General features: G+C 53.2%; 2 protein-coding genes across 6 annotated transcripts in view; both read right to left on the bottom strand.

Annotated features, from left to right (window-relative positions):
- Nucleotides 1–5,881, bottom strand: part of C19H16orf95 (chromosome 19 C16orf95 homolog) — a 521,908-nt gene extending 516,027 nt beyond the window's left edge. The window contains 3 exon segments of the mRNA XM_060289339.1: nt 3,164–3,304; nt 4,059–4,113; nt 5,686–5,881. Of these exon segments, the coding sequence (XP_060145322.1) occupies nt 3,164–3,304 (141 nt within the window). The 5' untranslated portion in view covers nt 4,059–4,113; nt 5,686–5,881.
- A 5,498-nt stretch (nt 5,882–11,379) lies between these two features.
- FBXO31 (F-box protein 31) overlaps nt 11,380–17,083 on the bottom strand; it is a 45,789-nt gene continuing 40,085 nt past the window's right edge. For all 5 annotated transcript variants that reach the window (XM_030849133.2, XM_030849134.3, XM_030849132.2 and 2 more), the window contains one exon: nt 11,380–15,496. In XM_030849133.2, coding sequence (XP_030704993.1) covers nt 15,274–15,496 — 223 coding nt within the window. In that variant the 3' untranslated portion in view covers nt 11,380–15,273. The remainder of the gene's footprint in view (nt 15,497–17,083) is intronic.

A 17,083-nucleotide genomic window follows, 5' to 3' on the forward strand; every position in this document is an offset into this window, starting at 1 on the left:
AAGGAAATATTATGAACAACATTATGCCAATAAATTCAACAACACTGATATAATGGACAAAGTCCTTGAAAGGTATAAACTACTAAAGCTCACTCATGAAGAAATAGATAAACTAAATAGCTCTGTATCTACGACAGAAATTACATTTGTACTTGAAAACCTCCCCACAAAGGAAGCTATAGGCCCACGTGGCTTCACCAGCAAATTCTACCAAACACACAATGAAGAAATAATACCAATCCTACACAAAGTCTTCCTGAAAATGCAAGAATACTTCCCAACTGATTCTACGATGCCAGGATTAATACATCATAATTAAATGGGTTTGAAAGGTTGGTTTAACTTTTGAAAACCAATCAATGTAATTCATCACATTAACAAACCCTTAAAGGAAAACTATAAAACGACTTCAATAGACACAGGCAAAATCCAACGCTCATTTCTGTAAAAGCTCTCAGCAAACTAGCAATAGAAGGGACCTTCCTCAGCCTGATAAAGGGCATCCAAACCCACAGCTAACATCATACTTAATGGTGAAAACTCAAACGTATCCTCTAAGATCAGGGGAAAAAAAGGATGTCTGTCTTCCCCACTCCACTTCAATAGTTTACTAGAAGTTCTATCGTGTATCAGACAAGAAAAATAAATAAAAGGCATACAGATTGGAAAGGAAGAAATAAAACCATCTCAATCTGGAAATAACATAATCTTCCATGCAGAAATTCTGATGGAATCTACAAAAACAGCTACCAGAATGAGTTTAACAATATTGTGGGATACAAGATCAAAATACAAAAATAAATGGTATTTCTAAATATTAGCAATGGGCAAACATAAACTGACTTTTAAGAACAATGTCATCAAAAATATGAAATACTTATAAATAAAACTGACAAAAGATATGCAAGACCTGTACACTAAGAACTGCAGAATACTGCTGAGAAATATTAAGGAAACCTAAATAAATATAGAAATTACCATGTTCATGGATCGGAAGACTCAATATGGCTAAGAAGACAATTTCTTCAAACTGATCTACAGACAATCCCAATCAAAATCCCAGTAGGACATTTTTGTAAAAAATTGACAAACTGGGCTTCCCTGGTGGCGCAGTGGTTGGGGGTCCGCCTGCCGATGCAGGGGACGCGGGTTCGTGCCCCAGTCCGGGAGGATCCCGCGTGCCGGGGAGCGGCTGGGCCCGTGGGCCATGGCCGCTGAGCCTGCGCGTCCGGGGCCTGTGCTCCGCAACGGGAGAGGCCACAGCAGTGTGAGGCCCGCGTACCGCAAAAAAAAAAAAAAAAAATTGACAAACTGATTCTAAAATTCAAGTGGAAATGCCAAGAGCCTACAATAACCAACTGTGAAAAAGAAAAACAATGTTGGAGAGCTAACACTACCTGATTTCCAGACTTTTTATAATTATAAAGCCACAGTAATCAAGTTAGAGTAGTACTGGTATGAAGATAGACAATCAGATCAGCGAACAGAATACCGCAACAGAAAACAGACCCACGTGTATATGGACAATTGGTTTTTGACAAAGGTGTAAAGGCAAGTCAGTGGAGAAAGGATGAGCTTTATGATACGTGGTATTAGAACAACTGGACATCCATGTACAAAAAATGAACTTCAGTCCATACCTCATGTCATATACAAAAACTGACTTAAAATGGACCACAGACCTAAATATAAACAGTAAACTATAAAAATTCGAGAAGAAGGCATAGAAGAAACCTTTCTGACCTTGGGTTGGCAAAGCTTTCTTAGAAATGCATAGAAAGCATGATCCATTGTTGTGCTGGGGACAGGCACACCTAAACAAGATCCAGGAAAGATTAAATTGATAAATTGGACTTCATCAAAATTTAAAACTTCTGCCCTTTGAAAGATAGTGATAAGAGGATTAAAAGACAAGCCAAAGACGTGGAAAAAAACACTTGCAAATTAAATATCTGGTAAAGAACTTGTATTCAGATATATAAAAAACTCTCAAAACTCACTAATCTAAAAAAAGCAAACCAAGTTTTTTAAAGGGGCAAAAAAGACATATCAAGTAAGATATGCAGATGGCAAAAATATATGACGAGATGCTCAACATCATGAGTCACTGTGGAAATACAAGTTAAAACCTCAATGAGAGGGAATTCCCTGGTGGTCCAGTGGTGGGGACTCCGCGTTTTCACTGCCAAGGGTATGGGTTCAATCCCTGATCGGGGAACTGAGACCCCGCAAGCTGTGCGGCCAAAAAAAAACACACACACACAATGAGATACACACCTATTAAGATGGCCAAAATTTAAGACTGACCAAACCAAGTGTTAGTGAAGATGTGAAGGAACCGGAACTTTATACATTGTTGGAGAGACTGTGAAATGGTACAACCACTTTGGAATACAGTTGACAGTTTCTTAAAAAGTTAAACAGATACCTACCATAAGATGCAGCAATGCCTTTCCTAGGTACTTGCCCAAGAAAAATGAAGGCATGTTCTCACAAAGACTTGTACACAAATGTTCACAGCAGTTTTATTTGTTGGACAAAACAGAAAAAGCTGGAAATGATCCACACACCCTTCACTGGACGAATGGATAAACTGTGGTCTATCCGTGTAACGATACTACTCAGCAGTAAAAAGTAATGAACTATCAATGCACACAACCACGTGGAGGAATCTGAGAAATAATTGTGCTGAGTAAAAGAAGCCAGACAAAAACAGCACATACTAGACGATTCCATTCATATAGTGTGAGTTGGTGGACAGTGGTGAGCATAGCTGCCTTCCATTTATATAACATTCAAGGAAATGCAAATGAATCTCTAGTGACAGAAACAGACCCACGGTAGCCTGAGGACCGCGGGGCAGAGAGGGTTGAGTGGAATTTCAAAAGGGCACGAGGAAACCTTTTAGGGTTGCGCACATGTACCGCACTACTCCATTTTATACAAGGGACTTGAGCACCCTGGATTTTGATATCCACAGGGGTCCTGGAACCAATCCCCTTTGAATGCCTAGAGATGACTGTACATCGTCACAATTGTAGAGGTGGTTTCACAGATGTGTGCATATGTCACGATTTATCAAACACTACATTTTACGTATGTGCCATTTATCATATGCCAATCGTATCTCCATAAATCTGAACCCCTGATTCAAGTCACCTACCTGCTTTCGGGGTCTCAAGGACAGAGGGACCCAGTAAGGCAGCACTGCCTCAGCCCTGCGCACCGGCAGGCGGCCCCCAAATTTGGCCTGACACTCACAGCAGATGGGCTCTCGGTGAACAGAGCTGGGGACAGGGCACATCTGAACAAGAGGCAGAAAAAAGAGAATTGAATGTGATGCTGCATTAGTGATGTGAGTCAAGGTACTCTCTGAAACAGTAAATCCATGCTCAGAGGGAGCAAGGTCAAGACAGGGCATCCAGGGGCAGGCGCAGGGACAGGAGCCTCAGCTCCCGAAGCTCACAAAGAGGCAGGCTATCTCGGCCTGCCCTGAGGCCCTCCAAAGTCACTTAGAGGGGGACCACCAGAGCCTGCAGACCAGGTATGCTGGGATGTGCGACCACTTACAGCCACATTACCATGAGCAAGTCTTGGATTTCCCCCCTAAAAATGGGGAAGTACAACCAACCCTAGCAGGGGTTGGGGGGGAATGATTGCTCTTTTTGTGGTAATCCGTGTCAATCTGCACACAGTGCTTTATGTTTGCAAAGGCTTCCACAACCATCCCATGTGACCCCACCACACCCACAGGCAGGGGCAGAGGAAAAGTCATCCTCTCCAGGGGCAGATGGAGCTGATGCCCAGAGCAGATATTTTAAGGGGCAACATTGGTTCTCCCAGGCCTCCTGAATCCCTGTCATGAAGAATTGAGCAGTGGGGGAGGCAGTGGGTGACCCTACATAGAGATTTGGGGGCTTGCATGGTCCCTGAAACCACGGACTCCCCTGACACACCCTCTCGTGAGACGCTGCTTCTGGACCCACATTCTCTGCTCTCCCCACCCCACAGGGGCGTGTCAGAGTTGGAGCAAAGTAGTTGAGATTTGCTTTCCTTACCGAATGATCTATGGAACACACTTCTTCCCCAAAAGTTTGAAATGTGCTTCTTTCCCTAGAAAAGAACAGGAAGGCTTAGAAAGTTCTGGGCTTTGTGTAAATTGGGAGCAGGAGTACTAGGGTGAGGGCCTGGGCCAGCTTGGCTCATACCATTAAACCCCAAGAGTGGAAGGGGTTATCATTCTGAGCCTAAGAGGGTGCAGGGGGTGACAATAGAATCAGGTATGTGCACACTCACATGCTAAGGCCTGGGGGTTCCCAGACGTCAAGCTATTGTGGAATCCTACATCCCCAAACCTATGTGCTCCAGGCACACTAGAGCTAAACCCGTGCTAGGCCCTTTGGGAAAGACAGGAACATTCCAACCTGGTGAGAATTTTCCAGGACGTGGAGCTGCCCACCACAACACATATGATGCTTTAACAGACACCCTGAGCATACTTGGAATACTGAAGGACAATATCGTCAAAGCTCTACATCTAAGGAAATTCCTTGCAGCATAAAAACCTGGGTGCTTTGTCTCTGGGACGACAAAGCATTTGGGGCTGCATAGACTCTGTTACTCTTCCCATTCTCCCCAAAACAAGTTGCTAGAATGTTGGCCGCTGTATGGAGAGTGTCCAGTGGGCATAAAGCCAACACAAAGCAAAGACCAGCTTCCCTGAGAGCGATGTATAACACGGAAATGGTAAAAGTGAGACCATCATCGTAATCACCATTATTGCTATCTCACTACAGCAATAGCTTCAGGTCACTGAGCTCAACTGCCCCAGCTGATCCCTGACAACACAGGATGTGGGATGCTGCCCTGCACAGTACCCAAGCCCCCAAACGCTCATGACAGCATTGCTGTTTCCTTGCGGCGGGCCACAACCCCAGCCAAGAAGGTGAAGCCAGCTAGTTTCAGAGGCTGCCTCAGAATTGTATTATAACCCAAGTCAACCCAATGAAACCCATTCTGGGACTCTGTTAAAATTACTGGGAAAGGGAATGTCCTTTTCTGTTGAGGCCGTAAGCCTCCGGACGTCTTAGGTCATTTTGCCTCCAGGAGGGGAAGAAAGCAAAGCCGAAGATGGAGACAAACAGTCCTTGACCACCGTCCCTGAGCATCTGGACACATCCATTCCTGACAACCTCAGGTGAAACGCTGAATTGCCCTTCCGGGCTTACATGATGTAGGTATGGCGTCTGTCCTGCCTACCTGGTACAAGCTTCTATGGGACAGGGTGATTTCGGGGTGCTGGGGCTTCCCCGGGTGACTCGGGGTCCGGGTTCCCTCAGGTGACTCGGGGTCCGTGTTCCCCAGGTGACTCGGGGTCCGTGTTCCCCAGGTGACTCGGGGTCCGGGTTCCCTCAGGTGACTCGGGGTCCGTGTTCCCCGGGTGACTCGGGGTCCGGCTTCCCCGGGTGACTCGGGGTCCGGCTTCCCTCAGGTGACTCGGGGTCCGGCTTCCTCAGGTGACTCGGGGTCCGGCTTCCTCAGGTGACTCGGGTGCCGGTTTCCCTCAGGTGACTCGGGGTCCGTGTTCCCCAGGTGACTCGGGGTTAGGCTTCCTCAGGTGACTCGGGTGCCGGGCCCCAAGGTGTGGAGTGGTGGCCCAGAGTTTAGGACTGAGGGGTCACTTGCCTGTCATGACGCGCTCGGGGTGAGTGCGCGCTGACAGACCGAACGGACACCCGAGGGCTCCCGGAAGTGCCCGCCGCGACTCTAAGTCGTGGAGAGGGGGGTGACGAAGCTCATGATGACGGCGGTGACGAAAGCGGGGACTGGCCCAGGCGTGACACTCCTCCCTCAGACCGTCCTCCTCTATGCGCCCTGTCCCTCCCCGGGGCCTCCTCCGACCCCCAAGGTCCCTCCTCTTCCGCCCCCCCCGCCCCTCAGAGGCCAGGCTCTTCCGGCGACGGCCCTCTGCGCACGCCGCTGACTGGCCCTCATTCAGCCAATCAGACGCTACCTTCTAGGCACTTACTTGGCAGCTGATTGGGCCCTGGCGCCACGGGCCTCGGGGTCAGCAGGGCGAGGTCGGCGGGGCGGGGCGGGGCTCCTCTCGGGGACTGAGCGGAGGTCGGGCCGGCGCGGTTGACCGCGTGTCGGTTGTGGCCCCGGCCTGGCCTGGATGGGCGTCGGCCCCGGAAGAACCACCCCCTCACTCCCGGGAATGCCCACTCACCATTTCCGAAGGACGGGCCTGCGGGGCCGCGGGGCACACTAGCCGGGGTCTCTGTCCCCTGGAAGGAGAGAAAGAGGTGGGACCCGCCCCCCGAGGCCGCAGGGGCGCGGTGCCGGCCCAGGGCCTATTCCGGATACCGGGGAGCATCTCGGTAGGAGTGTGTCCCACGCAGGACCCGGGACGTACTTGTAGTTGAAGTCGTTGTTTTTCTGACACTCAGATTTAACCGGGCGCCCCGCAAGTCACTGGCTGAATCGGGCTCAGATTGTGACTTTAGAGAATGTGTGTTTCTTAAGCAACCTGGGGGTTCGAAGGCCGTGGAATTCAAAACAACTGACATCCAGAGATGCCGTGCGGTTCTGAACTCTCGGCCCGTTTCTCTACCCGTTGATCTCTCCTTCCTCCCCCTCGCACGTGTGCGCTCTGGGCAGTTTCCGAAATGAAGACACGATGCTTGTCTTCACATTTTAGTAAAATTGAATGTTTTCTGCCTCTCTGTGATCTTTATCACAAGATCAGATTTGTATTTCTTGGAAGCATGGGAGTTCCCTGCTGACCTAGTGGTTAGGATTCCGAGCTTTCAATGCCTTGGCCCGGCTTCAATCCCTCATCGGGGAACTGAGATCCAGCGAGCCACACCGTGGGGCAAAAAAAAAAAAAAAGTATTTCTTGGAAACAGACTTCTCAGTGTTTGTTTTGCTTTTTTTCTTTTTTTTGGGGGGGGGGCACATCTCCACGTGCTGCGTTCTAGCCATGGACAAACAGGAGTTCCCGGGAACTGCTCAGGATTCTTGGCTCCTTTATTAACTGGTAAGTTCATGAAGTGTAAACAGGGCTGAGCTTCCAGCCAGTACCCCCACGCAGGCTCTCCGGGCCAACACCGATGCTGACTGGGCAGCACCCCACCATATTAGCTGCTAATTATTTCAGACACCACCACCCCCCCACCGCATGTGTGTCTATAAATAATGTCACCACTGGTCTCTTAATAGCTAATGACAAAATTATCCAGGAATCTCACCATTAGCCTAGCATTTTATTTATGGCTGTCTTGTCTCTGCCAGCCTTGGAGGGCCCTTGGCTTCCTTGCATTCTCCTCCTGAGCCCACTGGAACATCGTGGTAGCATAGAAGACAGGTTTGTGCCCCCCTAGAAAGTCTGGCCCTCACCCCTTGGACTTGCCATCTCATGTCAAGAGTGACTCATCACCGTCCCCATCCCCACCAAAAATAGTTAAAAGGACTTACGGTACCAAGTTTGTAGAGGATGTGGCAGCTGGAACCCTCATACATTACTCACAAAATGGATACAACCATATAGGCAAACTATTGGGCAGTATTTACAAAGCCTAAACGTGTGAATACCCTATGGCCAAGCAGTTCCCCGCCCCCCCCCCCCGGGTATACACCCAAGAGAGTGAGAGCTTATGTCCACTAGAGGACACAGACAAAAACACACACAGTGCTGGCTCGTCCAGCAGCTGGAGGACAGCCACTTCCCACTCTCACACGTGTCTATATCTGTGTCTTCGAGAACGTTCCTTAAAAAGTATGTATTGGGGCTTCTCGGGTGGCGCAGTCGTTGAGAGTCCGCCTGCCAATGCAGGGGACACGGGTTCGTGCCCCGGTCCCGGGAGGCTCCCACTTGCCACGGAGCGGCTGGGCCTGTGAGCCATGGCTGCTGAGCCTGCGCATCCGGAGCCTGTGCTCTGCAACGGGAGAGGCCACGACAGTGAGAGGCCCGCAAACCGCAAAAAAAAAAAAAGTACGTATTACTGGTAACCCAGAAAAGAACCAAAAAGTTGTGCTTTTGTTTTGAGGTTGGCTTATTTCAAGATAGACTTGCCTAACTGACCTGTGACAGGCATAGGAGTTCCACAAACCTAAATCCTACGGATTAACTGAAATCATGATTTTCAAATAAAATCTAAATAGGAACTGTAATTCTTAAGTTCTCATGTCTCATAAGTTTTTGGGTCTCTCTGACGTTGAGCACTCAAGTGTCTTCCCAGCCCAAGCCGCACAGCGGTTTTGGTCAAGATCACACCAGGTGCCACTGTCGTCATGGCCCTGGACACAGGACTCACTTTTTACCCGGATGGGGGCCCTGCATGATGTGACAGGTTCCCACCGGTGGACAGCATGATGTCAACTCTGCTGCCCCAAACCTTACCCTTTCCTCGTAGGACCATAGGCTTCATCGTCACCCTCACTGACCGAGACACCTAGACTTCTCTCTTCGGTGGCTGTGACATCAGCGTCTCGGCTTCCCTTCCCTTCTTCACTGCGAGCTCCTGCAATCTGCTGGGGGACACAGGACCACTCCTCACTGTTGTCAGAGGGCTATGAAACGGCACAGCCGAGCCAGGCCACCAGGCTAGGAGAGTCTGTTCGTTTTCAAGTGCCTCTGTCACTGTCTCACCCCCACCTCCGAGGTACCAAGGGCCCCGTCCTAGCGCCTTCCCCGAGATCACTGAAGTGTCCTCTAGGAGAGGCCTCGGCACCATGTTCCCTGCACCCATGGCGCCCCATGGGAGCTTGCCTTCCAATAGAACTGTGGAACGCTGGGAACAGGAGAGACATTCTATGGCAGTGGGGCCATCCACCTGGGCTCACACACGCACACAGACCCACACAAATGCATACAGTACATATAAACTGTATCTGTGGCGTTAAATTGTCATGGGGAGTATTAGGGAAAAAAAATGTCTAAAAAGGCTCCTTGGAGGGAGATGATAATGAATAAAAGACTGAGAAACTGCTGATGAAAGAAACCAGACTAAAAAGCTACATACTATGCAATTCAGTTTGACATTCTAAAAAAGGCAAAACTAGGGATGGAGAAGAGATGAGTGGTTTCGGAGCGGGGCACTGGCTATGAAAGGGCAGCACCAGGGATTCTGAGGAAGATGGAACATTCTGGATCTCGACTGTGGTGCCTGTTCACAGCTCTATGTGTTGGTCAACTTAAAGAAATTTACTTACGCTAAAAATTGACATAATTTATAACTCAAAAAACCTAACCATGAAATAAAAAAGGACAGTCCAGTGATTCCCACTACAGTGCCAAGAACAGCTATGTGTTTAAAATCATGTTCCTTGAGGTATTTTCTCTGGAATCCTCTTCCCAAAAGATTTTGGAAAAGGAGATATTTGTGCAACATCAGAATCCTTTGGGAGGTTTGCAAAACTCGACTGCTCAACCCCTCTCCCCAGAGATCACAGTTCAGCATGCCAGGGCTGGGCAGGCATCTCCCTCCTGCTGAGGACCTGGTGGCGCTGAGCTTCACGCCTATCCACCCTTCGGGAAGCCAAGCCACCAGCTCGAGTGGCAGGCAGTGTTGCTGTTGCCACAACAGCCGTTGCCCACTCCTGCCCACCAAGAGCCGGGGAAATGTGCCGAGGACGGGGCCGGTACCAGGGAGGAGCCCACGGCTCTGGAGCTTTGCAGACACCCCGTTCCTGGGCCCCTGCTGAGGTTCTGGGAGTGACGTCCTCCTGGGTAGAGAGGGAGATAGGTGAGGACACAGCACCTCGCCCACCATCTGGGCCCTGCAGGCCAGGTACCACATGACCACCTGCACCAGCTTCCATCTCAGCCTTGACCCCCTCATTGCACTGGAGACAGATCATCACCTGATACAGCACCCAAGAGTCAAGCGGAGGCTACCTGAGCCCATTTGGGGGATGTTCTGTTCTGTGACCTGTGCAGGACTGAGACCCTGCCACCCGTTCACTGCTGTGTCCCCAACACTTGGCACCCTGCTTGGGGCATGGAGGTGCAGGTACATACCCAGTGGTTCTCCACCAGGTGACAGTCCCCAGGGGACTATGGCCGCATCTGGAGACGTTTTTGGTTGTCATGATGGGGGAGGCCAGGGATGCAGCTCAGCCGCTACAGCAAGCGGGGTGGCCCAGCACAGAATCACCTGGCCCCTAAACGTGGAGACCTTATGACTGGTGGAGAAGCCCCGCCCCAAGCAAGCAGCCGGGCTTGGGGACTGAGAAGCTCTAGGGACCTAGGCAGCAGCGGGGCTGGTTTCCCCTAAAAGATCTTGTGTCTGGGGCTCGGCCTAGGCTGAGGGTGCGTGTGCGTGCCACGAGAGCAGGGCCGTCGGGTGGACCTCAGGTCTGCTTCTCAGGTCCGCCTCTAGGGCCCCTCGTGGGTGTCCTGGGTGACTGGCTGCCTCCTTCCGAGTCCGCTCCAGGAGAAGCACCTGTTCATCCCAGGGCGGGGCAGAGCTGCCAGCCCTCCCCTCCCCAAGTTTCCTGAAAGGCGGCCTTCCATCACTCATGGATTTTCAAGTCAAAGTGGGGGGAAAGGTCTGAAAACTTTACCCAAGTGGCGTATCTTCTTTCTTTGTTGTTTTCACCTTGCTGGCTGGGGGTCACACAGCGTGCAGCGACTCTACGTGCCCACTAGAGGGCGGGCTACAAAGGGACCCGGTCACAGGGACGCCGGGCCGGAGGGGAGCACACTCCCCAGGGCCACCAATGCAGCCTCCTGCCGCGGGGAAGGGCGAGCACGGTGCCTGCAGGGATGGGGGTGATGCGACGCCCCGGATGGGGGAGGGGACCTAGCCCCAACCCTTCTCAGGGCTCCAGGCCCAGCTGGATGGGAACATGAGGTACTTTTACTTCCTACATAAAACATTTGAATTTTTCACAAGAATATTACTTTTGTAAACAGGTTAAAATAATACATAAATGAGCTCCTCAGCTGTATGCCCAGCCGCTGAGCACATGCCCTGCCCTATCTATCCTGCCCTTCTGTTCTCAGAAACAGCAACTTACTTAGACTTCAGACTAAGAAAACCCACTTCGGCCCTGCCCTCAGGGCTGCCTTGCTGGGGAGGGGGACACATGTCTGCTGGGTGAAAGGGAGGAATCCAGGGACCCACGGTTGTCTGGGTTCCCCGGGGGTCACTCACCACTCCATTCCATAACTGGGAAAATCAAAGTTTTGTCAAAATCAAGTGTGAAAAGTGCAGGCCCCTGGGGAGGCCCCCCACCCGTGCCCCAGTCCCCTCCCTCGACCCGCAGCCCCCTCCCACGATCGTCCCCTGTCCACATCCATATAGGCCATGTTGCTTAGGGCTCCAGCCTCCATCCGAACCACATCCCGAAAGGAATAAATTACAAAGCACACAATAAGATTTCAGAAGCTGCTTTATGGAGCAACAACCCCGCATGGTTGTCGTGTCCGGGTCACAAGCCGGGGCCCAGGCTCGCGGCAGCTGCTTCCTCGGGTCCTGGCCCTGCCCCAGCCGCACCTGGCAAGCCCGAGCGGATGCCTGAGAGCGACCACAACTCTTTCCATCTCCACTCTTGTCTTTCTCACTCACGGGGTGGGGTTTCAAGATCACACAGGATGAAAGTTTTTCTTCTCCAAGCGGACTGTATGATCTCAAACAACCACCAAAAGTACTGAATTAAGCTAAAAAAGCAAAATGTTCTGATCCCTTCACGTGCTCTGGCTGCTCTCCCGGCGAGCACAGAAAGGACCCAGAAGAGGGGCTGCCTTTCTGTCCGAGCCTCAGGTGCCACTGCTGGTCACCTTGGCCCCACGGAAGGCTGGCCTGCAGGCCACCCAGCTGTAAACGACACCGCTCCGTATGGTTCCCATGCACGGCATCAGGCAAACTGACGGCATTGTGGCTTTCTTCTGTCTCTAAATTGTTCTGAGAACATACAAATTACACTTCAGATCTTCTCCCAAAAGTAAAGACAGAGAAGTTGGCCTACGTTAACACTGGGATGGACCATGAATTGGGTCATCTTATCCTCAAGGCAGGTGAGGGTTATATGAGAACATTCCCGTAGGCATTCTTGAAAGTATCCAAAAGAACATGGCTACTAAGTCACAGTCAGGTGCTCCCAGTCTACACTCGAGACACCGTGGTCACAAGGAGCTTAGGAAATTCCCCGAATGACAAAGGGCTGAGCAGGTTTCTGATCCTCTTCAGCTCAGCTCACAAGCACTGAAGTGTCCTCACAGCAGCAGCTGTGCAACCTGGGCAACCCGCACACTGCAACCAGCCCTGAAGGTGTCAGGCCGAGAGGGCAGCTGGCTAAGGGAGGGGTCTGGTCATCTGGAAACAACTCAGTTAGAAAGTCTGGCAGGACAACTGCACCCCTGCGCTTGTTCTGCAGGAAGCGGGAATGTAGCTAGTTAGACCGCTGTGCACTCTCCCGCCCTCCGCGTTGGCCAGGGACGCAGGCACCTGGCACTGAGCAGCCTGGTGTCGGGGCAGGAGGGGGCAAGGGGCAGAGCAGGGCGGCTGTGGCTGTGAGCACCAGCCAGTGAGCTGGACTGTATTGGAGGAGGGGCCAGGCCCACGTCCCACGGCCAAAAAATAAGGTCATTTCCCACAGCCTCACACCAAAAAACGCTCAGCCCCAACAGGGAAAATCGCCAGTGACCCGTGTCTGAAATCTCCAATCACATCATTTCCAATCGACTAGCAGAGCGTGGAGCCCGCCCAGGTACACAGAGGTGCACCTGAGCTTCCTTCCCCAACCTCACGGCAGCAAAGTGGCAGTGAAGGCGGTGCCAACCATGGGAAACATCTAAAGACCCTCCGAGGTCCACCCACCACCCCCAGATCAAGCCCCACGTGGACGCTGCCAGCCCCTAACCTGGGTCGAGTGCACCACTGGAACCTGATTTTTCAAAAGCCCGGTTGCCTTGAGGCCTCGGACAACGACGTCAGCCTTTTTGAATCCTCGCCTACAAGTTAACTGGTTGGAAGTTCCCCTCCTGAGCTGGTTGACCGTCTGCCAGGAAGGGGAGCGGCCAGTGCCCGCTTTGTGCACAGAACCGCCACTGTCCCTACACCTCACCTACTGACATCAAGAGCTGGCTGAGCACGGGTCAGACTGGGGGACCTCTGCATGACCGGCTGTGCGGATGACAAGCCCTCACCCTTCATTGCTGCTGACCTGCCTGGCGTCACCCCGGCCACTGCCAGCTAGACAGACCCCACCCACAGGCCCAGGGGCCCCGCCTGACACCAGACACAGAGGCCAACGTGAACGCAGCCAAGAGACCAGGGTTATTTTAGTCACTGTTAGTGGAAACCATGTGTAGGCCAGACACTAGAGGCAGAACAGCATTTGGTTTGAGACTGGTTTTTAATCAGAAGTGCTCGTCTTCGATCTGTGTGCGCTTTGCAACACTGGGGGCCTCAGAGGGAGACGGTCCCTTGGCTCTGGGTAAAATACGCATTTTCTTGATTTTATTTAAACAATGATGAAATCTAGAGAGGAACAGCCTAGCCCAGCTGTCCTCCGTTTTCACGGTCCTCAAGGCTTTGCGGCCAGTCGTCACCGTTGGGGACGGCCATGCTTGGCACGAGAGAAGAACAGCCACGTTGTGAGAGGGAGGGAGCGGCCTCAGGCTCTGAGGCTCAGTCCTTCGAGAGACGCGGGAGCTGGGACCACGTTCCCACCCGACCCCGGGTCCTGCTGGAAGGGTCTGGGAGGGGGGCCTACGTGCCTCGGACGAGACGGCCGACAGTGCCCGGCGTGCCCAGGGCAGCCCCACGGAGCCTCCGGGGAGGCCCAGCCTGCGCTTCAAGGCCATGCACAGAGCTGGCTGCTTCTGTGATTCTGGGAGCAAAGGAAGGCCAGGGTCGCCAAATGTGCTGCAGCGGGGGCGGTGGGGGTTGTTGTTTTAGAAAAGGGCTGGTCAGGGAGAGCGCCATCACGAGACACGGGCCACGCTTCATGGGACACCTCAGGTTGGTCTCTACATAAAGGCACCACAAAGCTGCCCCTTCCCTGGGGCCCCCGCCCCCAGTGTGAGGGCTCAGCGCAGTCCAGCCGACAAGGACGAGCAACTGGGAAGGAACAGAGTCCGTCCACCCCGGGAAGCCACACGCCCTGGTAGGCAGGTGCAGCCTGGAGGGAGGGCTGAACAGAACTCCAGCAGGTCTGTGCACAGGCACGCGGGGCTCCGCTCTTCAGGAGACAGCAAGATCAGAGCGAGCTCACAGGGGTCCCCAAATGAAGGGGTCAACGTGACACAGGGACGATGCCAGCGGGAGGGTCTGCATGCTGGAGGCTCCCTGAGGGTCCTGGTCTCTAAAGTGCGCTCCCTACGTGCAGCGTCCAGAAAGCCCCCCCCCACCCCCCACAAAGGGACGCCACGCTCACCTGGCACAACCCCTTCTGCTGCTTCGCCCCTCTCAGAGCGGCACCTGTGTAAAGCAAGCAGGAGGAACAGACGCAGGTCATCTCAGAGGGTGCCCTGTCCTGGTTCTGAGACCAGCGGCTGCAGCTCAGGGTCTGACACCGGTGAGTGCGGGGCAGGGGCAAGGCGTGAACTAAGTGAATGCCTATCTGAACTGCCGCAGTGAAGGTCTAGGTTCTAGAGCCTGAGAGGCCAGGCAGGCACACCGCACCGCAGGGACCGGGCTCGGGCGGTGCTTGCAGGGCCTCCGAGCTGCTGGAAGGCCTGCAGTGGCGTTCCCTAGTGACCCGTATCACTGGCCCCATTCCACTGATTTGGAAACTGAGATCGGGGTGAAATGCCTTTGTCCAAAATCCAAGCAAGTCGGTAGAGAAGTGGGTCCCAAGCCCGACTCCCTGGAGCCCTTATTCCACACACAGTGCCCCACCTGCCCAGGCTGTGTCGAAGGCACCAAGGCCCTCTGGCTCACTTCCTGCAGAGGGGATGGTGGAGCCCGCACACCTCACCCATGACCCCTTCCATCGGCTGGAGGCAACAGACTCTGTTGCGTTGTGAACCTCCCTGGAGGAGGATTTTGTTTTCCCTAGACAATGGCCAATTTCTCCAGTTCAGTCACCTACGTGCCCTGCAGCCCGTCCTCTAAGGCGGTTTGTTCTGGTTCTGTTGTTTGTTTCAGACATGCTCAGCTTTCCCATTGCTACTGGCAGATATGTGGGCGTCCACGGAAAGCGTCTGGGGAGGCCGCGCAGAGGCTCCTACGAGGAGGTGGGTGTTCCGGTCAGAGGCCGCGTCTCCTGAGCGCACACTGCTGCCCTCCCAGCCCGGGCCGCCCGCCGCGGGGCGGTGGGCCATCAGGAGGCGAGGGACTGGATGTTCTTGAGCATTTCCTCAAACGCCTGTGGGGACGGGGCGTCCGCATTCCGGAAGGCGGCCTGGACCCTGCTGTATAGGCTGAAGGACTTCAACTCCAGCCAGATGAACCCAAAGCGATCCTCGTCGAACAGGACGAAGACCCCGGGGGTGCGCTCGGGGCTGGTGAAGCCGTGGCCGGCGATGAGGCCCGTGCCGTAGAAACTGAACAAGGACAAGAGGGAAAGCGCGGGGAGAGGGGATGAGCGGGGCCTCGAAGGCGCGTGCTGGCCCAAGCCCATCACCCGTGGTCCTGGACGTTCTGGAACATTCTCCATTCCACCTCCAGGCCACTTCCACCATCTGCCAGCAGCTCTGCACAGAGGTGGGGCCCTGCGCCTTCGGGGAAGCCGGCGTTCACCCCACACAGTCGGGCTCACCCCGCCGACCACTGCTCTCTCTCTACCAGCTCACCCAACGAAAGGACGAGGGTTCCAGGCAGCCCCACCTCGTATTCTCTATCCCAAAGTACATGTCTTTATGATGCAGACCCAGGTAACAGAAATCGCAATTCCCGGGACAGTTAGGTCCACGTATGAACAACTCAAATGGAATCGATAATGATTTATTGGCATGCAACTGACATTAACCAGAAGCAGGACTTTCAAATACCCATTACAGCCAAGTTTTGAGACTCAGGCTGTAATATGTTTATTTCTTTCTTGCAAAGAACAGGTGACGAGGAGTTAGGGGTTGGCCTGAACCTCCCAATGCGTGGAATGGTGCCTGGGACGCCCACCTCTGCCCACCATGCTGAGGCTCTGCCTGGCGGGAGGGGGACAGCAGCCCTGCGCCTGAGGGCCCATGGCTCAGAGAGTTTCGGGGGGGTGCACCAAGCTTAGATACACAGAGACGTGTGTTGCGCAGGCACTGTGGCAGTGCCAGAGAACGCATGCACCCCTCCTGGCCGAGCCCCTGATGTTTACCACCAGGTGGAGGACCATCCCATGACACAGCCAGAGGCTGGGCCAGAGCTTCCAGGCCGGCGCTGCCAGAGGGCTCTGAGCTGGCCCTGCGATGCTGCAAGTTGTCAAGTTTCCCAGGGATAACAAAGCCTTTCCCTTTATGACCTTTCAAAACTTCACACATTCACTATGTGTACATCTCCCTCCAGAAAAGCCAAATTCAGCCTCTTTTATCACAACTGTATTAACATGAAGAAAATGTAATGAATTTTTTCCATCAAGTCCACGCAGACGCCTAAATTCCCTTTGGGGAGCTCGGCGTGCGCCTGCCTACATGTGAAAAGCCTAGGAGACCACTGCGGGCACACGAGAGGCAGCAGATGGCCCAGAGGTAAAGAAAGAAACCTTCACACGTAACGTGACAAAGGCAGAGAAAAGTCGGCTGTGATAATCTGCCAAGAGACTGACAGGTTCCTCCCTCAATGAACCCCGAGGTGACTGTCCATGAGAACTCTCTATGGCGATGGAATGTTCTAGACCTGCACTGTCCAACACACGAGTGGCTACTGAACACTTGAAATGCGGCCAGTGTGCCCGAGGGCCTGAATTTTCATTTTATTCTCTGTAGTTAAACTAAACAGCCCTGGAGTGCAGGGGACCGGGGCAGGGCGTGCATCTCTAAGACAGGACCGTGCAAACAGCACGCCAAGTGAGGAGCTAGCAGCAGCGGGCAGGCCCTGTCCCAGACCGGGGCCCACGGCCTCTGTGGGGAGGCTGTTAGAGCCGGGGAGAAACCACATGAAGAAATGAGGAGGCGGTGAGACCCCAGGACAGGCCTTCCCTGCAA

Source organism: Globicephala melas, chromosome 19 (genome assembly GCF_963455315.2).
Source record: "Globicephala melas chromosome 19, mGloMel1.2, whole genome shotgun sequence".
Classification (NCBI taxonomy): domain Eukaryota; kingdom Metazoa; phylum Chordata; class Mammalia; order Artiodactyla; family Delphinidae; genus Globicephala; species Globicephala melas.